The sequence below is a fragment of the Triturus cristatus genome, chromosome 12, assembly GCF_964204655.1.
Source record: "Triturus cristatus chromosome 12, aTriCri1.1, whole genome shotgun sequence".
Taxonomy (NCBI): domain Eukaryota; kingdom Metazoa; phylum Chordata; class Amphibia; order Caudata; family Salamandridae; genus Triturus; species Triturus cristatus.
Genome location: NC_140595.1, coordinates 603,610,838 through 603,633,547, shown reverse-complemented (window position 1 = coordinate 603,633,547; position 22,710 = coordinate 603,610,838). Strand labels below are relative to the sequence as shown.

The following is a 22,710-nucleotide window of genomic DNA, read 5'->3' as shown; positions in this document are numbered from 1 at the left end:
TCTTTAGTTACTTACTACTTCCAGTTGTGAGGGGGTGATTCAAAAGGGCTGAGCAAACAGGATCTGAAAACGGCTCTGTGCTGTAGGCAAAATGAGGATAAACCCAACAAAGGGACTTTAAACACAATGCAATTTAACAACACAACCATAATGGTCCAAATAAAAATAATGTAGCAAATTTTGTGTGACCCAGCTGAAACACAAAAGTAAACTAGTAATATGTTTCAAAAAAGGCTTTATTCATGTGAAGATAAACACCCTTTTCTTTGCCGATGATACAGTTCTGATGGCCAGAACTGCGGTGGGATTGCAGAAGCTGCTCAACTCTTTTGTAGCCTCTGTGACATTGCTAGATTTAAGCACCAACTTCGCTAAATCCCATACCATGGTTGTGGGCCCAAAAACAAATGTCAGAAAAAATTATTTGGAAGAGGCACTGAATATATCTAGGGTGTTCACGTTTCCTTATTTGGGGTTTATTTTTGATGAGTGAGGCTCATGGGTCCCCCAAAGGAAGGCTAGAATGAAAATCTTCTCAAGAGCTGTAGTGGCAATCTCTGAGTTTGTAAAAAGATTGGGAGTGAAGTCTGTCCAAGCTCTCATTAAGGTTTACCAAGCGAAGGGTATAGCCATTTCCAGCTACAGGAGTGATTTTTGGGGCTGTGAGGATACCACAGATCTGCAAATTGTGAATAATAAATTCCTAAGACAGTGTTGGCGGTCCCACAGTCTGTATCCTCATGCATAGTGCATGAAGAACTTGGTATAAGGTATATTTCTTACCAATTAGCCCCCACTCCTTTGTTGAGATGGGTGAGGATCTGGATTAGCCCAGATTTAGATCTGAACCTGGTAATAATCAGCGAATTTTTGACTTTGGATAGGGCAACTGTCAACTGTCAACCCGTGGCTCAAGTATATCAAGGAGGTAACGGTCAAACTGGGACGACCAGAGTTATTTGATTACCTGAAAGGCATCATAAAGGGAGACTTGGTTTGGGTGAAAAGGCACTTTCTCTGAATTAGGGAGTCAGAAAGAGAGGTGAGAGAGTTTAGCAAACCATCTATACAGGCCCATATATCATAAAAAACTTACCCATTTTCAGAGCGTTACCTAGTCACGGTCACAATACCTCCCCATCGCTTCTTGTTGACAAGATTTTGATTAAATGTGTTACATTGGATACTGGGGCACTGCACAGCTGCACAAGGTGGATGAGTTGGGCCCCTGTTCCTATGATAATTTTTCTTCGCAAGATACTATACATTTTATTATGCTTTGCGATCATTACTGTGTTTTTGGCGGCAACGATTTATCGAATCTCTGTTAAGAGGGAAATACTTTCAGCAAGCACGAACAGTCTTGGTCTATTTACAAATGCTTTTAAGTTCCTTGGAATGTTTTTCTGTTCCTAGAGTTTTAGCAGGTGCTCTTAGAATTAAGAAAAGGCAACTTTGTGAAATAGCATACTTAGGTCTACGGTCTTATGTAACAGCAACATGTAGCTGCTTCAGTATGGATTTTTAAGACTCTTTGTATGCTTCTATGTTGTTAGTTCTCCCGCAGGAGTTTTAAGAAGAATTAGAACATTGGAATGTGGAGCACTCCATTGAAGACAATGGAGTGCTCCGTGCTTCTACGGACTGGTAAATGCCCGCAAAGCAACATTCCAATGTTGTTTTCACAAGGCCTCTCGGAGCTCGAGGGGATTTAAAACCCCTCGAACTCCGAGAGGCCTTTGTTTAATTTGTTAGAACATTATGCCCTCTAGTGGCAGAATTTTCTAATAGCCTGATAGCCCTTCGTAGCTGGGCCATATCTGCTATTAAAATCCCGCTCCCTTGTTAAAGTCCCTTGCCTTCGGCTCGGGCCTTTAACGCTGGAGCGGGCCTTTAATAGCCGGTATAGCTTGCTATGGCGGGCTATAAGGCTATAATAAGAAGCACTTGGTTATATACTGTGCCGATGTTATCCGCTTTGTGATATGTAGCTGTATTGGAACACTTTTTCCTTTTTAGATGCTAGTATTAGTAAAATGCATTTTTCTAGGGAAATGTTATTGTAATATGAAAACTTTTTAGAGTGCACTTTTAAGGAATTTTTTTAACCAAATAAAGTATTTCTGACTGACTGAAGAAACACTATATTGTGTGGTCTTCAAATGCTTAAGCATGGCAGGAGTAGCCAGGAACATTCACAAGAGTAATACAACCCATTTACTGTATTCAACTGACAGACATGCTAGCATTTGGGGTTTTTTGGCGGAGGAAATGTGTTTTTTTTGTGCTTAAAGGCTATTTATGTTCTGGGCAAAATGAAGCCAGGTCTGTCAGCTTCAGACACGTGCCTGTATGTGTATAAGACCACTGCTGAAGTGAAAAGCTTGATCGACAAGAGCCAGTGCAGAAAGATGTCATACTAGGAAGAGAACACTGTGCTCATGGTTTTCCAGCAAAGAATCCAATAGGACAGGTGAGGGTTTTTTCATAACCTTTCTTGAGTATGATCTAATTTTCAACATGTCACTTAGTTGAGGAGCCTTTTGACATAAAGCTGCATTTGAATGTTGTATTCATATTTGGTATAGGTCTAGTATCCTATTAACACTGTGTTTCTCCTAACATCTGCCTTCCCTACCACTTTCTCCCCATATAACTAGTTGGACTTAGAAACACAACTTTGCAGAACCAGATAAGAGATGGCTTGTGCATGGATAACAGTCAAGGTGATTTCCAGAATTTGTTATTCTTGAAAAGGGGAATATAAGCTTGTAAGGGTTTCTCCTTCCACTTCTCCTTGGAGTAATCCATCTGTAGAGCTGCTTTCCACCTCCTCATATCATTTGAAATAAATTTGTTTTATGGAAAATTGGTTTTGTGGAGATCTTCTGTAGCTTCTTATAATCTTCTTATCCATCATTGCAGAGTATAGTCATTCACGTCATGGTTAATTGTAGTCCTTCCTGCTTTTAATATTTTTAGTGTTGAGTAAAGAAGATGGGAAGGCAAGCCATTCTGAATCTCACTTATTCTTTCACTCTTTTTCCTTTGTTAAACATACTTTCCATTGTTCTACTTTGCATCCATGTGCCCTTTTGTTTTCTTATGTTTTGATTGGTTTCCATGTGTACTGGAAGGTTTTTCTTCCTTTCTATTTTGTACAAGCATTCAAGTTCAATCAGGGGCTTGACCACAAAACAGCATAGTAATAACTGCTGTTTAAACAACAAAAACAACATTAGGTGTCCATCACCACTTCTTTATATTTCATCTGTTGTTGTATTTCCTCTTCGCCTTGTCTTCACCTTTATTTTAACCCCTTGAGTGCCCATGACGAGATGGTCTCGTCATGGGCCGCGGTTGCGCTGTGCCCATGACGAGACTATCTCGTCATGAACCCCGCCCGCTAATTCAACGCCCGGCACAGGGCGGGGAAAGGGCGGGGCACACAAGGGGTTAACTCTTGCTTAAACCCCTCCCCAATACCAGACTGGCATAAAGGAGGGAAATAATACTTTCCTATTTTCTATATCTCTCCTTGGAAACACAGATCGTGACCTTAACAATGGAAGAAGCCTCCAGTTCTGTCTGGATTGCACCTAGTTCTAGCAATGACTGTCTGCTCCTGATGGTATGGGGTCGGCGCCAATTCAGGATCTGTCTGATTTGCTGATCCTTGTAGATGTTAGCTTCCAAATGTCTGTCTGCTCTTGGTCGGGTATTCAATTTAACCAGGCCATTTTGATACATATCTTTGTTTGTAATCGTGTTTCCTTCAGCTGCCTCCTCCTTGATGCAAGTAAGGGTTTTCTAGAACTTGTCAAAAAGAGGACTGGGTGTAAGAACGTTTTGTTTTCCCAGTTCACAAGATATCATGGTCCCTACCCTTCCCAAACACTAAGATCTTAGTCCCCTCTGTGTTAACAATTAGAGTGTTATGTGTACTCTGTAAACCTCTAGCATGTTTACTTTGCCTTGTAATCTGACTGGTGTATAATCCAGAATGGCAGAATACTGTATAAGAGACATCCCATATGCTGATTATCCAAGTTAGGGGCAAATGAGTGTGCATGTTAGTATAGTGGCTAAATTAGCATGGGATAGGCTGAACAAGGTCTGTGCTGAGACATCCAGGTTGTAGTCTTAAATCCAGTTCCTCGAGGCGGGGGAGTTGCAATATTGCAAGAAATCCACAAGCATCTTGCTTACTTTGAGCTTTTACAACACAATGAAATGATCAAACGTGTTAAAGATTGTGTAGAAGTCTACAAACCGATAATACAGATGTCCTGCTTTCTCCGCTGACATTTATGCTAAGTGCTGGAAGGCGAATCAGTGGTCAGGGGTGTTATGTCCGTGGCAGGAACCTCTGTTCGTGAGTGATAATGTTCCTCTTTTCATCCCTTCCCTTTGCTTGATATAGTAGCAAAGATATTGGTCAAGCTATCTAACAGGAAGATTAACTTGTAGGAAATCACAAATCTGCTACTTTTTAACATTTATCTTCCACCAGGAACTTCAAAGGATCATCTCTTGACCAACACATTTAAGAAAATTGAACTAAAGCTAGAAGCAAGGGGATATCCCACGATCATAATGGCTGGGGATTTTAATGGAAACATTACCGATGCTCTAATCAACAATAGGGGGAAATCTCCTCAAGAAGTAGCATGCTCAATACCAACTCCTGTTTTTCCTGAAAAGATAAAAGCAGATAAAAGAGGGAAAATGCTGCTGTCATCTATTGAAGCATCAATGGTGTCATCTTAAATGGGAGAGTCGATGGAGATATCCCGGCGGCATATACCAGACTGGGACCCTCTAAATCCTCAATTATAGATTACTTTATCTGTACCCTAGACTTCTTCTCGAAGGTCCAATCATGATCTACCCAGCAAACCCATGAAAGCGAGCACTCATTACTTTTCATAGAAATTGATGTTTTTACACAGCATACATCTTCGTGGTCTCTAAGTTCCCTGGAGGGACAGGCAGTTATAAATCATAAAACAGGAAGGATACACTGGAACTTTGAAGCAATCAGTAAATTAAATCACACAATATCCCAAGTGTTGTCATCATCTGCAAATAGAGAAGGCAATCCTATAGACAGATATGAAGCTATCATACAGTGTGTAGTTGCCTCTCTTCAAGTGAAGGCGAGAGAACATTAAAAAGCTCCAAAAAGTAAAACCAGCAGATAATAACTCTCGACAACTAAATAAATTGATTAAAACTCAATTTCGTTCCTTTTGTGACGTAAGACAAGGAGAAATAAGAAAACTGGAAACAATCCGTCAATGGAAAAAAGAGAGAGAAAGACCAGTTTTAAGAGACCGTATCTGGGTCGATATCCAACTGGCAGTAAAATACAGAAATAAGAAATCATTTTGGAACATAATTACCGCACAAATGGGAATATGAAAATCAATTATAGCTTCACCAATCTCGTCATCTGACTGGGAAAAACACATCCTTGGGCTCTATAAACCTAACCATCAAAATCAGATCCTTCCTAGACAGTACTATGGGCAGAAGAGTGAATGCGAGCAGGAATCAATGAAAATTTCAGCAACACAAATATTAGCTTTTATAACCTCAGCCAGAGCATCAGCGGCGATGAGCCCGGATAGAATTCCAATTAAAGTCATACAAAAAAACGCAGATGATGGGAGTAAATTTTTATCCCCACTCTTCCAACACTGTCTGCAAAGCGGGGAAATACCGGAATCATGGCGGGGGAGTGTAGTGGTTCCTCTTCTGAAAAAAGGCTCAAGAACGAATCCAGCCAACTATAGACAAATAGCCCTTCTAGATGCCACCATCAAAATTTTCGCAGCTTGTGTCTTGGAACATTTAAAAGACTGGGCTTTTTCAAATAAAGTGATTCCTATGTTCCAGGCTGGGTTTCGATCAAAGCACTCTACACTGGATAACATTGCTGTGTTTCAAACAGCCCTTGACAAATATGTTACGTCAAATGCTCAAATTTTATATTGTGCTTTTATCGATTTTTTTTAACTGCTTTAGACAGTGTAGATAGATTGATTTTATGGAGAAAATTGGAGAATTTGGGGATTCCTACAGATCTCTTAACAATTATAATCTCCCTTCATACGGCAACATGGTGTAGAGTCCAAATAGGGGTGAAAAGGGCCTAACTGAATCATTCCCCACGAAGAATGGGTTGAAACAGAGATGCTTACTAGCTCCCTTATTATTCTCTATCTACATTAGTGATCTACCAGGGCATTTCTCCCGAATCAAAAACCACCCTCCGAAATTGGCACAAGTTGACTTACATTGTTTAATGTATGCCGATGATATAGTTGTATTTGATTGTACCCCAATAGGACTGCAAAGAAACCTGAACGAACTAAACCAATACACAAATGAATATGTGCTGTTGCCTAATATTACTAAAACAAAAGCTCTTCCTTTCAGTGGTAGAAGGAAACCTTTATCTTTTACATGGTCATTAGGAGGTAAACCAATTGAGACAGTAAATGAGTATGTGTATCTGGGCCATACGTTCCCGAATAACCTACAAGATACAGCCCACCTTCAACATTTAAGTCATAAGGCAGAATCTCATGTAGGGGCTCTACAGAGACTGTATCGCACTACGGGTAATAGACACTTTAAAGCTATGTTAGAGGTTTATAGTATGAAAATCCCACCGATTCTATCATATGCTATGGAATTCTCACAAATTAAAACATGGCAAACTATAAAGGCAAAGGAGGGAATCATACTTCGAAAATTAGTAAAGGTGTCTCAGTCGGTACCAGTTCAAGCTCTTCGTCTGAAATTATCTCTAATAGGAATCTTTGCTCGAATAATTTCTAACATCATTAGGTGGGTGTATAATCCATTACACGCAGCACCAGACACTTTAAGGTATCTCTTAAAATTCGAGACTTTCAGAGAGGAAGCATCTCGGTGTACTTTTAATAGGCATCTGTCAAAGGCTGTTGAGGTTTCTCAATGCACTGCAGCACTTTTACAGGAATGGTCGCCAGCACATTTGAAGCTCCTTTTTAAAACGTCTGACTCCTAGAATCAGTTACGAAAATGACAACGAATATTGCATTCAGCTAAAGCAGTATAAAGCGTTCGCTGAAGGCATAGATTTTAAAACCCATGCGCCCTATTTACAATTTCAATTAGTACACTGGGTAAGACGTTGTATTCTTCTTTTACGTATGGGAATACTCCGATTAGCAACATACCTAGCCAGTTGGGACGGATATAAATAACAATAAAGGCATATGTGAATTGTGTAAAGGAGGACGACAAGATTTATTTCATGTTTTACTAATTTGTCCAAACGCGAGAATGGTAGAGGCTCGACAACGATTTATAAATCCTGTCCAATTAAAGCATAAAGCGACTCTAGCTCATGACTTAATTATGCTGTGTAACTCTCCAGCCAATGAATTAGTTTGTCATCACTTGTTTAAATTCTTTAAAAGTTTTTTTAATTGTTTTAAAGTAAAGCACATAATTGTAACATTTGTATTCAATAGAATGTTGCACAAGTGGATTTTAAAGAATTTTTATTCTATTTTTATAATGAATTTGAAAAGTTTTGTGACTGTACTTTAATAAGGATGAGTCCATGTGTATGTATTTGTTGATCTCATTTGAGGTCTGAATCAAATAAAATATTGTATTGTTCTATTGTATTGTAGGAGATCACAATTTTTTGAAAAATATTTTAACTCTGGGTTTCGAAATTGTTCCCCACCAAGAATCACGGCCTGAACCAGCTTCTATATTCTGCTGATCATAAAATACTAGAAGTACAAGCTAGATATCATAGTGTACCATGTTCTCTTCATTATAGTGTGTCTTGTGCTCTTGGTCCTTTAGTTTGCCTACATCCAGACAGCTGACCAGCACTGCCCCATATATTGATTAGACGGAGACAGAGAGAGAAGGACCTGAGGCTTGGGGTATTGGCAGGCAGAAATGAGGCTTAGCCAAGGCATAGCCATTTATTTGAAGTTGACTTTGATTATTAAGTATTTTTTATTTCATGCAAAAACATTTCTCCTTCCCTGAGATCAGGAAATCCCAACAGTTTGGAGGAATGAGGTATAGGGACCTGTTAAGCTTTTTCTAAAAGTTGTTTGGGGGGAAAAAGTTGGATTGTCTATAATATAACCATTTATGCATGCCTGATATTTAGTGCACCAGCATAATGTTCCTTCTGTATGTAATGTTAAATTAGTATTTTCATGTAACATTGTGCAAATATCTTAGTCCTTCATTAGGTAAGCTTTAATTCTAGGCAGTATGTTAAAAATGTTTGTGGTTTTTGAACACCACTGGATGCACAGTCACTCCGCTTCAAGTCTAGTATTGCTTCCCTTACAGGGTTATAGGATTAAAAAATGTATGTTTTTGAAAATAAAATTCCTGTGCATGTTTGAGACGTACTATAGTTAAAAATGAGAACGCAGAGCACATTAGTCAGTTCTGATATTTCCACCTATAATCATATCACAGTTTAACAGGAGGCGATTGGCATTATTTCAGTTACCTTATTCATTTATCTATCTAAAACAGAGTTATTTGTTCAAAACTTCAGTAAATCCAGATTATAGAAGCAATATATGAAAAATAAAATTCTGTTAAAAAGAGTTTTTTGCACAAGTTTTGCAATAATTCTTTATTTAATATGCTTGACAACAAAGTTAAAACTACATGTCCCACAGAACATTGGGATATGACGTCACAATGTCTCTGCTTTCCACCAATCAGGAAAGACTATCCTGTCTTAAGTTTGATTCACTGGTCCATCTGGCTCTTTTTGTGCTATCCTGATGCCACTGTATAATGAGGAGATCAATGAAGGTAATCCACTTGAATAGAACTGAATTCACCTACTGAAGAACACGCTTGTACAATGAAGAAATGGCCGTCCAGATGCGTCAGCTGAAGCTTGCTGAAGGACAAAAGCTAGAGGTACTCATAGGCATGAACTTCAGGTTCTAGGTCACCCAATTGACCATATTTGAACCAGAATTCAAGCTGATGATACTCAAAAGAGTTTGTTTTTTGTAGTGAGTCACAGGAGTGGCATGGACCATTAATAAAATTTGAAGTTTTGTATCAACACCTGGTGTTGTGTAAAATAGTGGTTCGGTGTTCTAGTGCCACAGCATATGAGGGATATCCATTATTCCATACATGTTTGTAATTTACAATAACAGATTTGAAATAGGTAAAAAAAAAAAAAAACTTAACATGCCAAATTAGAATCCAAAGTTGAAATATCAAACTCGATATATTTCATAAGCCTTCCAACATGTAGCAGAAGTGAAAGTGGAAATCGGGAGATGAGACTTTGAGATAACATGCATTTTACTTAAAATATTGTTTTCAGTTAGTGCTCTAAAATATGTTTTTGGAAGTAAAGGTCCTAGTAAGAACTTAACTGGAAGAACATCTGTCATAACTTTGTTAGATTTCACAATACAACATTCGGAATAGAAGCAATGTTTAATAATGAATTATAAAGGAAGCTGATTTTACTCTGCTATTGATATTTCTTTTCTTATGCCTTTCATCAGAGTGGATATTTTGCGAGCTTTGGTTACCTGCAAATTGTGGTAGCTAAAAGTAAGCTTGGTCTTGAAAATGTATCACAAACTCCAATTAATATAAAAGCTAAGTCACAACTTAAGTGTAACAGAATTGCTGTCTGCTTGTTGTGGGACATGAAGAGCGTGGATGTTAAAAAGAATCCCTGACACCCAGAGTAGCTGCTAATGATTTGTAAAGTCTTTCGGATCATGAAAGATCCAAGGGGATCTGAAGGGAAGGATCAAGAATGGATATTTTTTTCTTTTTAAATGAAATGATGGTAACTCTGCAGACATTGAAAAAGTTTTATGCAAAGGGCATTACCACAATGTAATCTCTTGAACCATTGGATGGCCACATTTACTTGGCCTTTAATGTTCTCTTGCTTACTAGCACATTGGAATATAATTCCCAGGGAGGTTGGCAGGTGGCAGGCGGGTTTTTCCCATGTAAATTGAAGTAGGTGACATTAATCACTTTTTTTCTCTCTTGATGTCTGAGGTTTGCAGATAGTTTTGAAATGTCCACAATATATGGGATTTTATATTTTTTTAAAGTCTGTTCAGTAGTGACTTCATAGCTGCTTCTGTGAATAATTTTTGTAATCCTTTGAAAGCAATCTGTTCTCATGTCATGACTTACTTTTTCAAATCGAGATTGATAGATAATCTAGTGTTTTTAATGTTTTCTGTACAATGTTTTAACTTTCATAAAACAGATATAATTTGTTGTGCCACTAAAGCTCAATGGCATATTCTTGGATTCACATCTTGTGGGGCCTTCAAACAGCTATTTGCTATTATAGAACCCAACCCAGAAAGTCTCCTCTTTCGTAGAACATTTTAAGTGTACTGTTCTTTTGGTTCAGAAGATGGAATAACTCACTCAGTGCTTATCCATGTGCATAGCCATCTTCTATCATATAGCCCAGAATTAAGTGTCCTCTGGTTGGAGTTTCGGGTGGTTCTTGAGCTTATTTTGAAATAGTTGTTCCTGTGGCTACCTTTTAAATGCAACTGAAAATAAGTCTTGTAGGATAATGTGGAAAATCTGTTTATGTTGTGGCACCCGATTTCCTTAGAAGCAAAACCGGCACAAAGGGATGTTTCTCACAAGCATTCTGTAGTTTTCCCATCTATGTAGATATTTTCACAAGTATCTCTGTTTTTACCAAGCTGTAACATTCATCAAGTCGATTTCATCCACTCCTGGGCCATTTACTGAAACATTTAATACGAAAAAACAGTCCCTAGATCTCAGTGGTAGTATTGTACTGTCTTTACTTTGAACATACGGCACCTCATCTTTTAATTTAATGTTTAATTTATTTTTACTAATGAAAGTAGAAAACATTGAGGTTTTAATGTGTAATTATAAATACTATTCCCTGCTTACATTTAGAAACACCTAAACAGTAGTTTCCATTTCTTTGTTTTATAACACACTAAAAATGGGTTAATTTCCTTAAAGTTTCATTGATAATGGTGAGTGTTGCATTTTTTTTTTTAGAAGTTTTACATAATTGAGACATGCACTTTGAATTATTTGCATATTTTATGGTGCTAACATATTTTCATATAATACTGTATACGACTTTTTTAAATGTCTAAACACTGTAGATAATAGAAACTACTACTACTACTCTATATAATGCTATTCCATAAATCAATGTCAGAATGATGAAATACTGAGCCGGCCTTACCAAGATTCAACGCCTGCCTGACAGCTAATGCCAAACGTCAGTTGCGAGTGTCTTGACTTAGCCATCATGCCAGCTGTAAAAGTTATTAAATCTGGCCATTGTTTTTTCTAAGTAACTTTGCTAGCAATAAAACAAGTTTTAATCTTTCATATTTAACTTCTGTTTTGGAAGACAAAAAGTGTTTTTCTGAGGAGTTGTTTGTAGGAGCACAAGTTCTATTGTTATTGTTATAAGTTTATGATTTGACAGGTGTTGAGTGTGATTTCTTTAACAGCCTCCTTCTCTGTATTTGTGTCCAGAAAGCAATTGATCTGGTAACGAAGGCCACAGAGGAGGACAAGGCCAAGAACTATGAGGAGGCACTCAGGCTGTATCAGCATGCTGTGGAGTACTTTCTCCATGCCATAAAATGTGAGTGCTGCAGGATTTATTTTTTGCCAGATGTTTGTGTTCAACTGTTGACTTAGTAACATAAATGTATGATCTGTTGTGGCACTGAACGCTGAAGGTGCAAGAACCCCCTTCAGCACCAAAGCAGTTTTTTTTCCTGAAATGTGCAGTTATCACCGATTGAGTCTTTGTGACAGAAAAACCAGCTTAATGTCAATGATGTTTTTATTTAGTTAAACTTGTAGCACTATTTCCTGAATGTTTTATTGCATAATGAATTGGTGCATTTTGCATCAATGGGTTTTGGTCTTTTGAATGAAATAGTAGGTAATGTAATTCTGACTGGCTTAGACATCTTTCTCTAATCCACACTTCAAATTTTTCCAGAGAATAAGGTAGATAGAGCAGTTCACTCACCTGCTGTTGGCTGTTAGTTGACCTGTGGCAGAATCCTTGTTAAAATGTGCCATACATCCAAGTTGGCATGTCTACAGCCCAGGTTTCTCTGCACCCATTTCCTACCAAGGGTTGTTGCAACTTGGTCTTAGTAGGTCAAAGCTATGCTGTTGTTCTAAGGGAGGCAGACGGCTGTGTTAGCATGAGGGATGTCTGAGATATTCATGATTAATTAGAACATAGAATATGGAGGGCGTTTGTGTTACATGATGGTTGCATAGAACGTGGACTGATGTTATTTGAGGCTCTCATCGTTATGTATACACTGCAGTGGCTGGGGTTTGTTTAATTTATAAGGAGGCTTGTGAAAACATATACCGAAAAACGCATTTTGCAAAACGTAGAAACGGGCAAGGAAAATCTGAATCTTAAAAAAATATTCCCACAAATATCCACACTTTACACCTTAATTCACTATAAAATACTTAGCCCAGATGTGCTAGGACTGAGGTTAGAACTTTAAAATATTACAGACCAGAAAATGTGCAAAGAGATCTTGCCTGGATTTAGGAATTAAGTACAGGTCGATATTATTTGTAAGGAGATATTTATGTAGGGTTGAGACTTTGTAAGTCAATATTTGTGCAGTCTGTTTTCACAAATCTTCATATTTGGTTTCCTGATTATTAGATAATTAATATCATTGAAATGTTAAACTTGTTTATTTTTGTGTGGACACTAGAACAGGACTCTGTATATGACAGGGATGGAATTATTGGTGCTAAAGATAGATGGTAGCTGTCCTTCAATATTGATTCAGTTTTTCTGGGACCCTTACAGATGAAGCGCACAGTGACAAGGCGAAAGAAAGCATTCGCGGAAAGTGTGTTCAGTATCTGGACCGTGCTGAGAAGCTGAAAGATTATTTAAAGAATAAAGATAAACAGAGCAAAAAGCCAGTTAAAGAATCTCAGAATGATAAAGGGTAAGTGAGGGTGCTTTGAACACGGTTTTCCTTGATTTTAAAATTTTGTGGACTAATGATTATTTTACATTTGGTACCCTAGTCTAAGATTGCACTTATTCTACACTGTAATTTGTTACTCCGATAACCTGTGTTTTTGTTTCACAGGAGTGACAGCGATAGTGAAGGAGAAAATCCAGAGAGGAAGAAGTTGCAGGATCAGCTGATGGGTAAGTGTTTATATACCTGAGCACTATCTGTTTGCGTTGTAATGATCATCGCCTATGAAACTGGCTTGTTAAAAAGATGTAGCCCTGGACAGCCATCTCATTTACCAAGTTTTCTTCTAGAGACCTATTTTCGTGATTTCTTACATCACCACTTTACTGTCTTTAGAAATGGGGCCAAACAGTCTCCGTAGAATCATTGCATCCTCATCAACAACTACGGTGTCCAGTCCCCTTCACAGGAATCTGTTTTTATCACCATGCCTTTCACAGTTCTTGCAGTCACTGCTTCGTCACCAAACCTTCCCCAAATCCTCTCAGCTCCGCTTCTTCACTAAATTTTCCCCAATATTCTTCAGTACCTTCTTCATCACCACATCTTCCCTAAATCTTAACTGCCTGTGCTTCATCACTAAATCTGCCATAGGATCTTACATCCCAATTCATTATGAAATCTCCCCAATTCCTTGTAACATCTGCTTGTTATCACCAAATGTTTCCAAATTCCATGTAGACTTCACCACCAAATCCTCACAAACAAATCTTCATCACAGAATCTCCCCCTACTGCATTCGGCCTCTGCTTTATGACTAAATGTATCTAGATTCCTTGCTTAAGCACAAAAAGATACCCAACCCCAGTTCTCTCCAGTCTCTGCTTCATCACAAAACCTTCTGGACATGTCTACAGTTACTGCAGTTCATTAACAAATCTTCTGTTACTTAAAGTTGCAGCTTCATCAGTAAACCCTACCCAGTTGCTTACAGCGCTTACTTAACCACATACATCATCCAGTGCCTGCCTACTCACTGAACAGGCTTCCTGCCCTTTGATATCCTGACCAGGGCCTCTCCAGCCAGTGGAGTTGCCAGCCCCCAGACTAAACCCTTCTTTTGGTGGCAAGGTTGGCAGGAAAATTAGTAGTCAAGAGAGGTGTGTCCCCTCCCTGCCAAGACCTCCCCTAAGGTGCCCTGAACCGAGGTGACCCAACTCCCACCCCCCCTTAGAAAATCATCCATCGTGAATGGAAGGATTCTACCCAGTCAGGTTAGGGGGTGCCCCCTGCCCAAAGGTAGGGGACATTCAAAGGGTGTAGTCTCCCTAAAGGCAAGTAGCCCATTGGCTACCAGTACCTGTAACGCCCATAAACCCAGTATTTAGGGGCACCCCTGAACCTTGATCCTCAGATTCCTGCAACCTAAGAAGAAGATGGATGAGGAGGATGCCATGCAGCGCAGCAAGAAGATACCCACTGCTTTGGCCCCAGCCCTACAGGTCTGTCTTCTGCTTCTTAAGCCTGTAAAGAAGATGACGCCTTGCCCATGGCCAGCGACTTCCAAGACCCCAGCAAGACTGCCACTCTTCAATAAAAAACAAGATCTCCTTAGAGGACAGCGGCCCTGTCCAGAAAAACCTCCAACTTCAAGGACTCCAGATGCAGACGGATCTGCGACCCCTGCCCACTTTGCACCAGACACCCACAGCCCAAGTCTGAGAGGCTTACCGGTCCAGTAAAGTCTCCCCAGCGATCCAGACTTAGACTCCATCAGTGGCTTCCCTCTCATAGTCACCCGCAGTCTCCACACGAAGGGTCTCCCCGACCAGCTTCGCTCAAGATAATCCGACACCAAAAGGTACCTCTGCATCCTCATCCTTCCAGCCTTGGGGAGCCCAACCGACAGTGCCTCCACCTTCCCCTATACTTCAACTTACCTACCTAGCTGGTAGCCGCCTTCATGCATCCTTCGGATCTGAGCCTGCAGCCTCTTTGTGCGACAGAGATGCCCCATTGAAATGCATTGGGCACCTGACGCTGACTTTGCACCCTGCATCAGACTTCCCCTGTGCCGCTGGTGGTGTAGCTTTGGCGCATGTCTTGTGGCCGCATGCTTATCGTAACAACCAGGGCCTGTGCTCTGAAACGGTGGGTACCTACCTGCAAACTGTATCCCTCCGAGGTGTCCTCAACCTCCATTGATTTACATGGGGCCCTGTGAATGCTGCGCAAGTGCCCATGCATGTTTTTTTCACATTTATTATCATCAATCTATACTAATAGTCCACACAACCCCACTTCATCATACGGCAGCCCGTTAAAAGATCTCCGGCAGAGAGCCCATTCGTGGGTACCTATCAGGCATTGCAGCTCTGGCCCAACTTGGAGCTAGCCCAGTGATAAAGCATGACACACACTTGGGTGTGTGAGTGCTCTTGCTCCTATTGGAGCATGTTCTCATTTTAACAAACCAGTTCCTAGATACACCTTCCCCTATTTCTTTCGTAGGAACTGCATACTCTTTTTGGATTAGTAGATTTCTTGGGAAGAGAGCAGCTGTCCTTGGAAATTCTGGTCTTTATCAACAGTCGGGCAGTCTTCCTCGGGGTCTGAAAGTCGCTGGCTGCCAGACGGGCATTGTCTTCTTTTGCAGGGTCTTTCAATCTGAAAACAGGCTGATATGACTGGGGCCAAGTGAGTTGGCTTCTTCAGGCGTGGCTGCACGGCATCTTCTTCGTCCTTCTGAGCTCCACAGGAATTCATTTTAGTGTCTGAGAGGGCCACCTAAATACTACATTTAAGGGCGTTTTAAGGGAGTGTCAGGTAGGGCCAATGGGCACCTTACCTGGGGTGTAGTTGGCAAAGGTGAGCACACCTCCTATTTTTCCTAGCTTTTTTTGCCAGTTTACCCATCCAAAATGGGGGTGTAAACCGGGGACTGCCAGCTGCTGGTAGTAGCAGAGGCTGGGGGTCACATTACAAAGGCGACAGGCCTTTAAAGCTTCCCTCTCGAGCACTGTGCCCATCCTAGGGGAGGAGGTGTCACACCTCCACCCAGTTTTTGTTTCTGGTCCCAGGGAGCAGAGGCTTTCAATCCAGGGGTCCAGAAACATGTCTGGTGGTGGCAGGTTGCCTAAAGCCACTCTATGGCCACACCAGAGTTTGGAGGTTTTCGGGGGCACCTCTGAGGTGCCCTCTGAGTACATATTTCAATAAATCCCTCACTGGGATCAAAGTGGGTTTATTGAGAGGAGTAGTTTTGTACCAAACACTCATGGATTCAGAGAAGCCATCATGGTGCCGGGGAGCTCGAGTTATTGCGTATCCAGCCCATGTGATCTCTTTGGCTTCCCTGGTACTTACAATATCCAAGAATGGACTTAAATATTGTAGGGGCATATCTGCTCCTGCAGATATGCCCACACTTGTGCTATAGTACACCCTGCCTTGGGGCTTTAAGGCGTGTTAGAGGGGTGACTAGTTGCATGACACACTGGCAGTGTGCCATGTCGACTTTGTTGTTTTGTCTGCATCAGGCCATGCATTCTGCAGTGGGAGTCTGCATGGTTTAGCTGAGGAGTCCCTAGGGGACCATCTTCAGTCCCAATGCCCTGGGTAACCAGGTTTCGTTTTTTAGGGACTTACAGGGACCTGAAGGGCCAATTGTGGAACAGTTTTAGGGAAAGAACACTTACTGGGTTCCTCGACAGTAGGGACTCCGTACTCTACAGTCAAAGTTGCATTAAAAGCCAGGCAAAAAAGTTGGGGTACTGCAAAAGAACCCCATTTTCTCACAACACCAAAACACTTTTTTCATCTCACCATAGGACTTCTGGAACTGGCTTGAAGGATCGGAAAAAAAGTCATAGGACAGGCACACTTGTGGAGGATCAGAAAGAAATATGTAGGACAGGAACACTTGTGGAAGAGAAGAATGAATCTCATTAGGAGAAACTGATGGAACTTCATAGTATGTGCAGTTCAGATGGGGTTGGAGAAGGTTAAGGATAGCTAGTAAGAGAATCTCTTTTAGGTGGATGGAACACAGATACAACAGACTGAGCACACTGATGAATAGATAACTGGATGCAAGGACCATGTGGTAGTTAGCTGAGGGGCTTAGGGATTCGGTTGATGTGCACAGGGGTTGACTGGTTGGAGAACTGATTGGTCACCTTTACTCCTCCTCTTCTTACACCCAGTTAGTTTTTGTTGTGGGCTGTGCTAGGCCTATCTGTCTATGCTCGGTTGGAGGCAGGCAGATTGGTCAAGGTTTAATGGCTCCCTAGTACTGTATATTTTTCTTGTTTAAACTTTGTTTTTGTTAGTGTTGTGAAGGGTGAGGAGCTGAGAATCATACACAAGTTTTAGTAGATCGAGTATGGCTTGTGCGCTTCATGGGCGAAGATTGTTAGTGCTTGCACTGTTTTTTTTTTTTATTGTTTAATTATTAAAAATCATTACAATCTTTGGACAGCTTTAAAATTACGAATTTTAGAACAATAAAATAATAAATATTCTATTTTAAGTAAAAAGACAACACTGATCATATTTCATCCAATATAGTATCCTATTAAGTTCATTTGCATGGTTTTAGTTATGTCCTTTCTGCCACAGCGGACTTCCTGCCTTGATCCGTTCCTTGTGCTAGACCTTAGGAGCCGTTTGTCAGTTAAATTTCTTGTAGCGGTTTTGTTACCTTGGTCATAAATTTAATTCCCCGACATGCCAAGATAAAGGAAGTGCCTCCTAGCCAGCTTATTACTGCTTGCCTGCAAGTGCGGATCTTTAATGTGATAAAGATAGCCCGTAGATATCGTCTTCTTAAAGCTAATAAAGTTGGACATTTACATAACAAATGCATCAAAGTTTCCTTCTGGTATCCACACAGTCTACAGTGGGAGCTTTCAATTTGATTTTTCCATGAAGGCCTTAAATCCTTTGAATAGTGCATGCCCATTCGGTAAGCTGCAAAAAACTATCTTTAAATGTTGACTATAATGTGAGGCTAAATATCCCTGTGGTTTTTGATGGGTGTAGGAGTTAATTACTGTCCGTGCTTGCACTGTATTTGGGTATTGTTAAATATTTGCTATAAATGATATGGGGAAGAGGGGTTCTATATTAGTTGTTCCCTGCGATGACCAAGCAGACTGTGCATCACAACTAGATTGTAACATGCATGATCCTTTTTCGATATCTTTAATAACTTGCAATGTGAGGGGGTTTAAAAACTACCCAAAATATAGGGTATGCTCATATATGGGTTGTGAGTGACACTCTTCCAGGAGACATATCTGAATGTGGATGATAGTGTGGGACTGGCAAAAAGATGGAAAGACCGTTTTATTCATACCTGTATACCACACATGCATGAGGGTGCTATTATGGATGGTCCTGAGGTATACTCTTGGCCACATAAGCTAGTGAAAGATCAGAAGTGTTGGTAAATGTTTGTAGCAGGTGTGGCTGTAGATGCACATGCTTTCCATTCTCCTGCCTTCTAGTGTTGGGCTTGGACATTACAAGTTATTTTTGTTCTTAGAAGCTTTGAGTCACGGGATACTGTGCGACTCCTCGCTTTGTCCACAATGTAATTGGACACCAACTCCGTTGTTAGGTTGTTGTTTTTATCCGCCATCAGGTTTGGACATGTTTAGCTATGGCTTCAAGACTGACGCTTTTTCCCCTTCGACTTTGGGCCCAACTTCAACTCATTAGTTCAGAAAAATAGAACAATCCGGTTTTGCCTTTTAAACTGTCTTTTGTGAGTACTGAGAACTTAGCCTTAGTGAATTCTGGCAAAAGGAGCGCCCCCCTTTCTGATTTTACCCACATTGTAATTGAAAGTATCCATGGGCTGATCACCATGATGTCTGTACTTTTTGTGTCTCTCCTGAGTACAAGGAGTCAACGTGCAATATCTCTCACCTTCCAGTGCAAGAAGATGTTGTGGTACTGGAGGTAAAGACACTGAGCACACCTAAAAATATAGCGTGGGCTGTGATTGTACACTCCAGACATTTCGACAGAACCAGACCCCCTCAACGTTGAGGAAGAGGAGGTGGGACTCCCTGGTACATGGGCAGCCCAACACACACCCAGTCCTGAGATAGTGTCTTTGAGCACTTCTGAGGAAAAGAGGTACACCTGCTGATGGCAGCAGGGCCACGCACCAAGAAAGCCTACGTTTGGGGAGTAACACCCCCAGCCAGCGGTAAAGACCCACCCTCATAAACAGCCTTACACCGAGGTAGAGCACCGCTCCTGAGGGAGTCTAGCATTGAGCCCAGAATCGGGTAAGAAAAAGGTTTCCGGTCCATTGCTGTCTTTTGGTTCTGGTCAGCACCAAATGAAGCTTCAGAGCCAAGCATCCAAGGGGCATAGAGTCACGCTCTACCTTGGCGCCTTCTAGGCCTAAAGGCACTGAGCTTTTGCATTCAGAGCCATAATCTGAGCAGCTGAGATTGGACTCTATGCCAAAACCTCTCTAGGCATCGACCTTTGAGGCTCCCAACCAGAGCACCGTACCAGCAGTTAGTTTTTTATGACACCCATTCTGTTAGGGGATACTCAAGATGGAGTTAAAGTGAATTAAGGTGCTAGTGGACAGTTCAAGCACCTCACACACTCCTTCAAAAGGGCACGGTACAACTAGTACCCCCACATCAACAGAGAAAGGGCGTTTATTCTGTGTACTTTCTTATCCCAAAGAAGGACGGAACCTTACCAACCATTTTGAACCTCATACCCTCCCCCTCAATTAATTCATCCTGGTGGATCTTCATGACAGTGTTAGACCTCAAGGACGTCTGCTTCCACAAACCCATCATCTTGACATCATCAGTACCACAGGTTTGTGATACCGGACAGCACTATCAGTTCAAAGTACTGTTTTTCAGGGTCTCAGTGGCCCCAAGGGTCTTTATCAAATGTCTGGTGGTAGCGGTGACTGCTCATCTGCAGAGAGCGGGCTTCCATTTCTTTCCTTATCTTGATTACTTGCTGGTCAATAGCATCAATAATGTATAGCACACTCTCAGAGAACTCTAACCCTTCTACACTGTTTAGTGTTTACTATAAACCCAAATCCCACCTACAACATCAGCAGATCCAACTATTTATAGGATCAACACTAAACACTGTCCGTGGAAAGCACACCACAATGAGCAGAGGGTGATGGTATTTCAACAGCTGCTGGCTCTTTTTCAGACTCTTCGCCCATTATCTGCAAGAACTCTAATGAAGTTGCTTTGTATAATGGCATCTTGCATAGCAATTGTGAGTCATGGGTCAAAAGTGGAGGGTCAATGGGAGGATCTAGTGTTGATAAAGGCTAGCACTCAGAGCTCTCTGCAATGTTAGCATTCTAAGTGTGTTGATATGCAGGCCTTTCTTGAACTATCTTCTGCAGGTGACCATCACCACTGATTCATCGCTCATAGGGTGGGGGAGCACATCTTGGTGACATGACTGTCCATAGCATATGGACCTCGCTGCAGCAGGAGAGGCACATCCGCTACCTGGAGTTACTTGCTATTCACCTAGCACTCAAAGGGTTTTAATTACTTGTCTTTGACATGGTATTCCTTGTGACGCTTACAAAATGACAACAATGTATTGCATACAAAAGCAATGGGCATCGATTCCCTTCAGCTGTCTGCTCTCGCACAATGAATGTGGCACTGAGCAATGTGCCACAACATCCAGCTTCTGGCAGAACACCTTCCAGGAATCAACAACAGCTTTATGGACCTGTTAAGCCTGATGCATCAACAAGCATACGAGGCGAATCTCCAAGTCTTACATAGGTACTTTCAGCTATTGGGGTGGAGGGGGGTAACGTTTTGTCCATTACTACATCTTAAAGTAACTAGAGCTTTTAAGAGTTTGGGTGCAGGGCATCATTTCCTACCTTTTACATCTCCATTTGGCAGATCCAGCATACATGTTGAAACTACTTCATTTTTAAGCAGCAGCTGCATACATACAGAACAGAGAATTCTCTTCCTTCTTTAGGATTCCTGTCGTAAAGATGTTCATGGGGCATATACTGCCAAAAGAACCTCCAACTCCCATCTTGAGCCTTAATGTCGTACTCACCAGACTTATGGGATCACCTTTGAGTCTCCATTCATGTGAAATACAGTTCCTTTCATGGAACATGGCTTGTCTTGTAACTATAACTGTGCTTGGGTGCAGTACCGAGTTACAAGCACTGACTATTCAGGAAGCATTCATATATATATATATATATATATATATACACATTATCTACTGGCGGTCGCCAGTAGATAGTTATAGTTAGGACCGTGTTTCCATAGGAAATCTGAAAATTCTATTTTGAATAACTTTGGCGCCGGTTGACGAATCCTCGCGAAATTTTCAAAACTAATGGGGCGCTCCGCTCAGCTCAGCTCCTACCCCGAAAGTCTCGGGGTAATTCGTCAAGCGGGGGCCGAGAAAAAAGGGGGGGGTCCCAAAACGCGTTTTCCCCATGCATTTTCCCATAGGACCTTTAGTCGAAGGTACAGCCCGAACGGGTGAACAGAATTACTTGAAATGTGGCAGATCAATCAATCAATCAAAGCATTTATATAGCTCGCTACTCACCCGAAGGGTCTCAAGGCGCTAGGGAAGGGGAGGTCCGCTACTGCTCGAACAGCCAGGTCTTGAGCTGCTTCCTGAAGGAGAGGTGGTCTTGGGTCAGGCGGAGGTGGGTCGGGAGGGAGTTCCACGTCTTGGCGGCCAGGTAGGAGATGGATCTTCCTCCTGTGGTGGCTCTTCGGATGCGGGGGACGGCGGCGAGGGCGTGGTTGGTCGATCGAAGCTGGCGTGTGGGAGTGTAGAAGCTGAGGCGGTTGTTGAGGTATCTTGGGCCTTGGTTGTGTAGGGCTTTGTGTGCGTGGGTGAGGAGTCGGAACGTGATTCTCTTGTTGACCGGGAGCCAGTGCAGGTCTTTCAGGTGTCCGGAGATGTGGCCGTGTCGGGGGATGTCCAGGATGAGTCTTGCTGAGGCGTTCTGGATTCGCTGGAGTCTCTTCTGGAGTTTGGCAGTGGTTCCGGTGTAGAGGGAGTTGCCGTAGTCCAGTCGGCTGGTGACGAGGGCCTGGGTGACCGTCTTCCTGGTCTCGGTGGGGATCCACCGGAAGATCTTGCGTAGCATGCGCAGGATGTTGAAGCATGACGAGGAGACGGCGTTGACTTGTCTAGTCATGGAGAGGGAGGAGTCCAGGATGAAGCCCAGGTTGCGTGCGTGGTCTGTTGGCTTGGGTGCGCTGCCCAGGGCAGGGGGCCACCAGGAGTCGTCCCAGGCGGAGGGCGAAGATCCCAGGATGAGGAGTTCAGTTTCAGGCGGCTGTTCAACATCCACTCGGCTACGTCTTTCATCCCCTCGTGTAGGCTGGCTCTGGCGGTGGCGGGGTCGTTGGTGAGGGAGAGGATCAGCTGGGTGTCGTCGGCGTAAGAGATGATGTCGAGGTTGTGTTGGCGTGCGATGGCCGCAAGGGGGCTCATGTAGACATTGAAGAGGGTGGGGCTGAGCGAGGAGCCTTGAGGGACGCCGCAGATGACTTCGGTGGCTTCTGATCTGAACGGGGGGAGGCGGACTCTCTGTGTTCTTCCGGCGAGGAAGGAGATGATCCATTCTAGTGCCTTCTCT

At 41.9% G+C, this 22,710-nt stretch overlaps 1 protein-coding gene across 1 annotated transcript in view; it reads left to right on the top strand.

The window, feature by feature from the left end:
* The window catches only part of VPS4A (vacuolar protein sorting 4 homolog A), a 209,656-nt gene that overhangs the window by 31,695 nt on the left and 155,251 nt on the right, over positions 1 to 22,710 (top strand). The window contains exons 2-4 of the mRNA XM_085636759.1: positions 11,596 to 11,707; positions 12,923 to 13,067; positions 13,215 to 13,276. Coding sequence (XP_085492885.1) covers positions 11,596 to 11,707; positions 12,923 to 13,067; positions 13,215 to 13,276 — 319 coding nt within the window. The remainder of the gene's footprint in view (positions 1 to 11,595; positions 11,708 to 12,922; positions 13,068 to 13,214; positions 13,277 to 22,710) is intronic.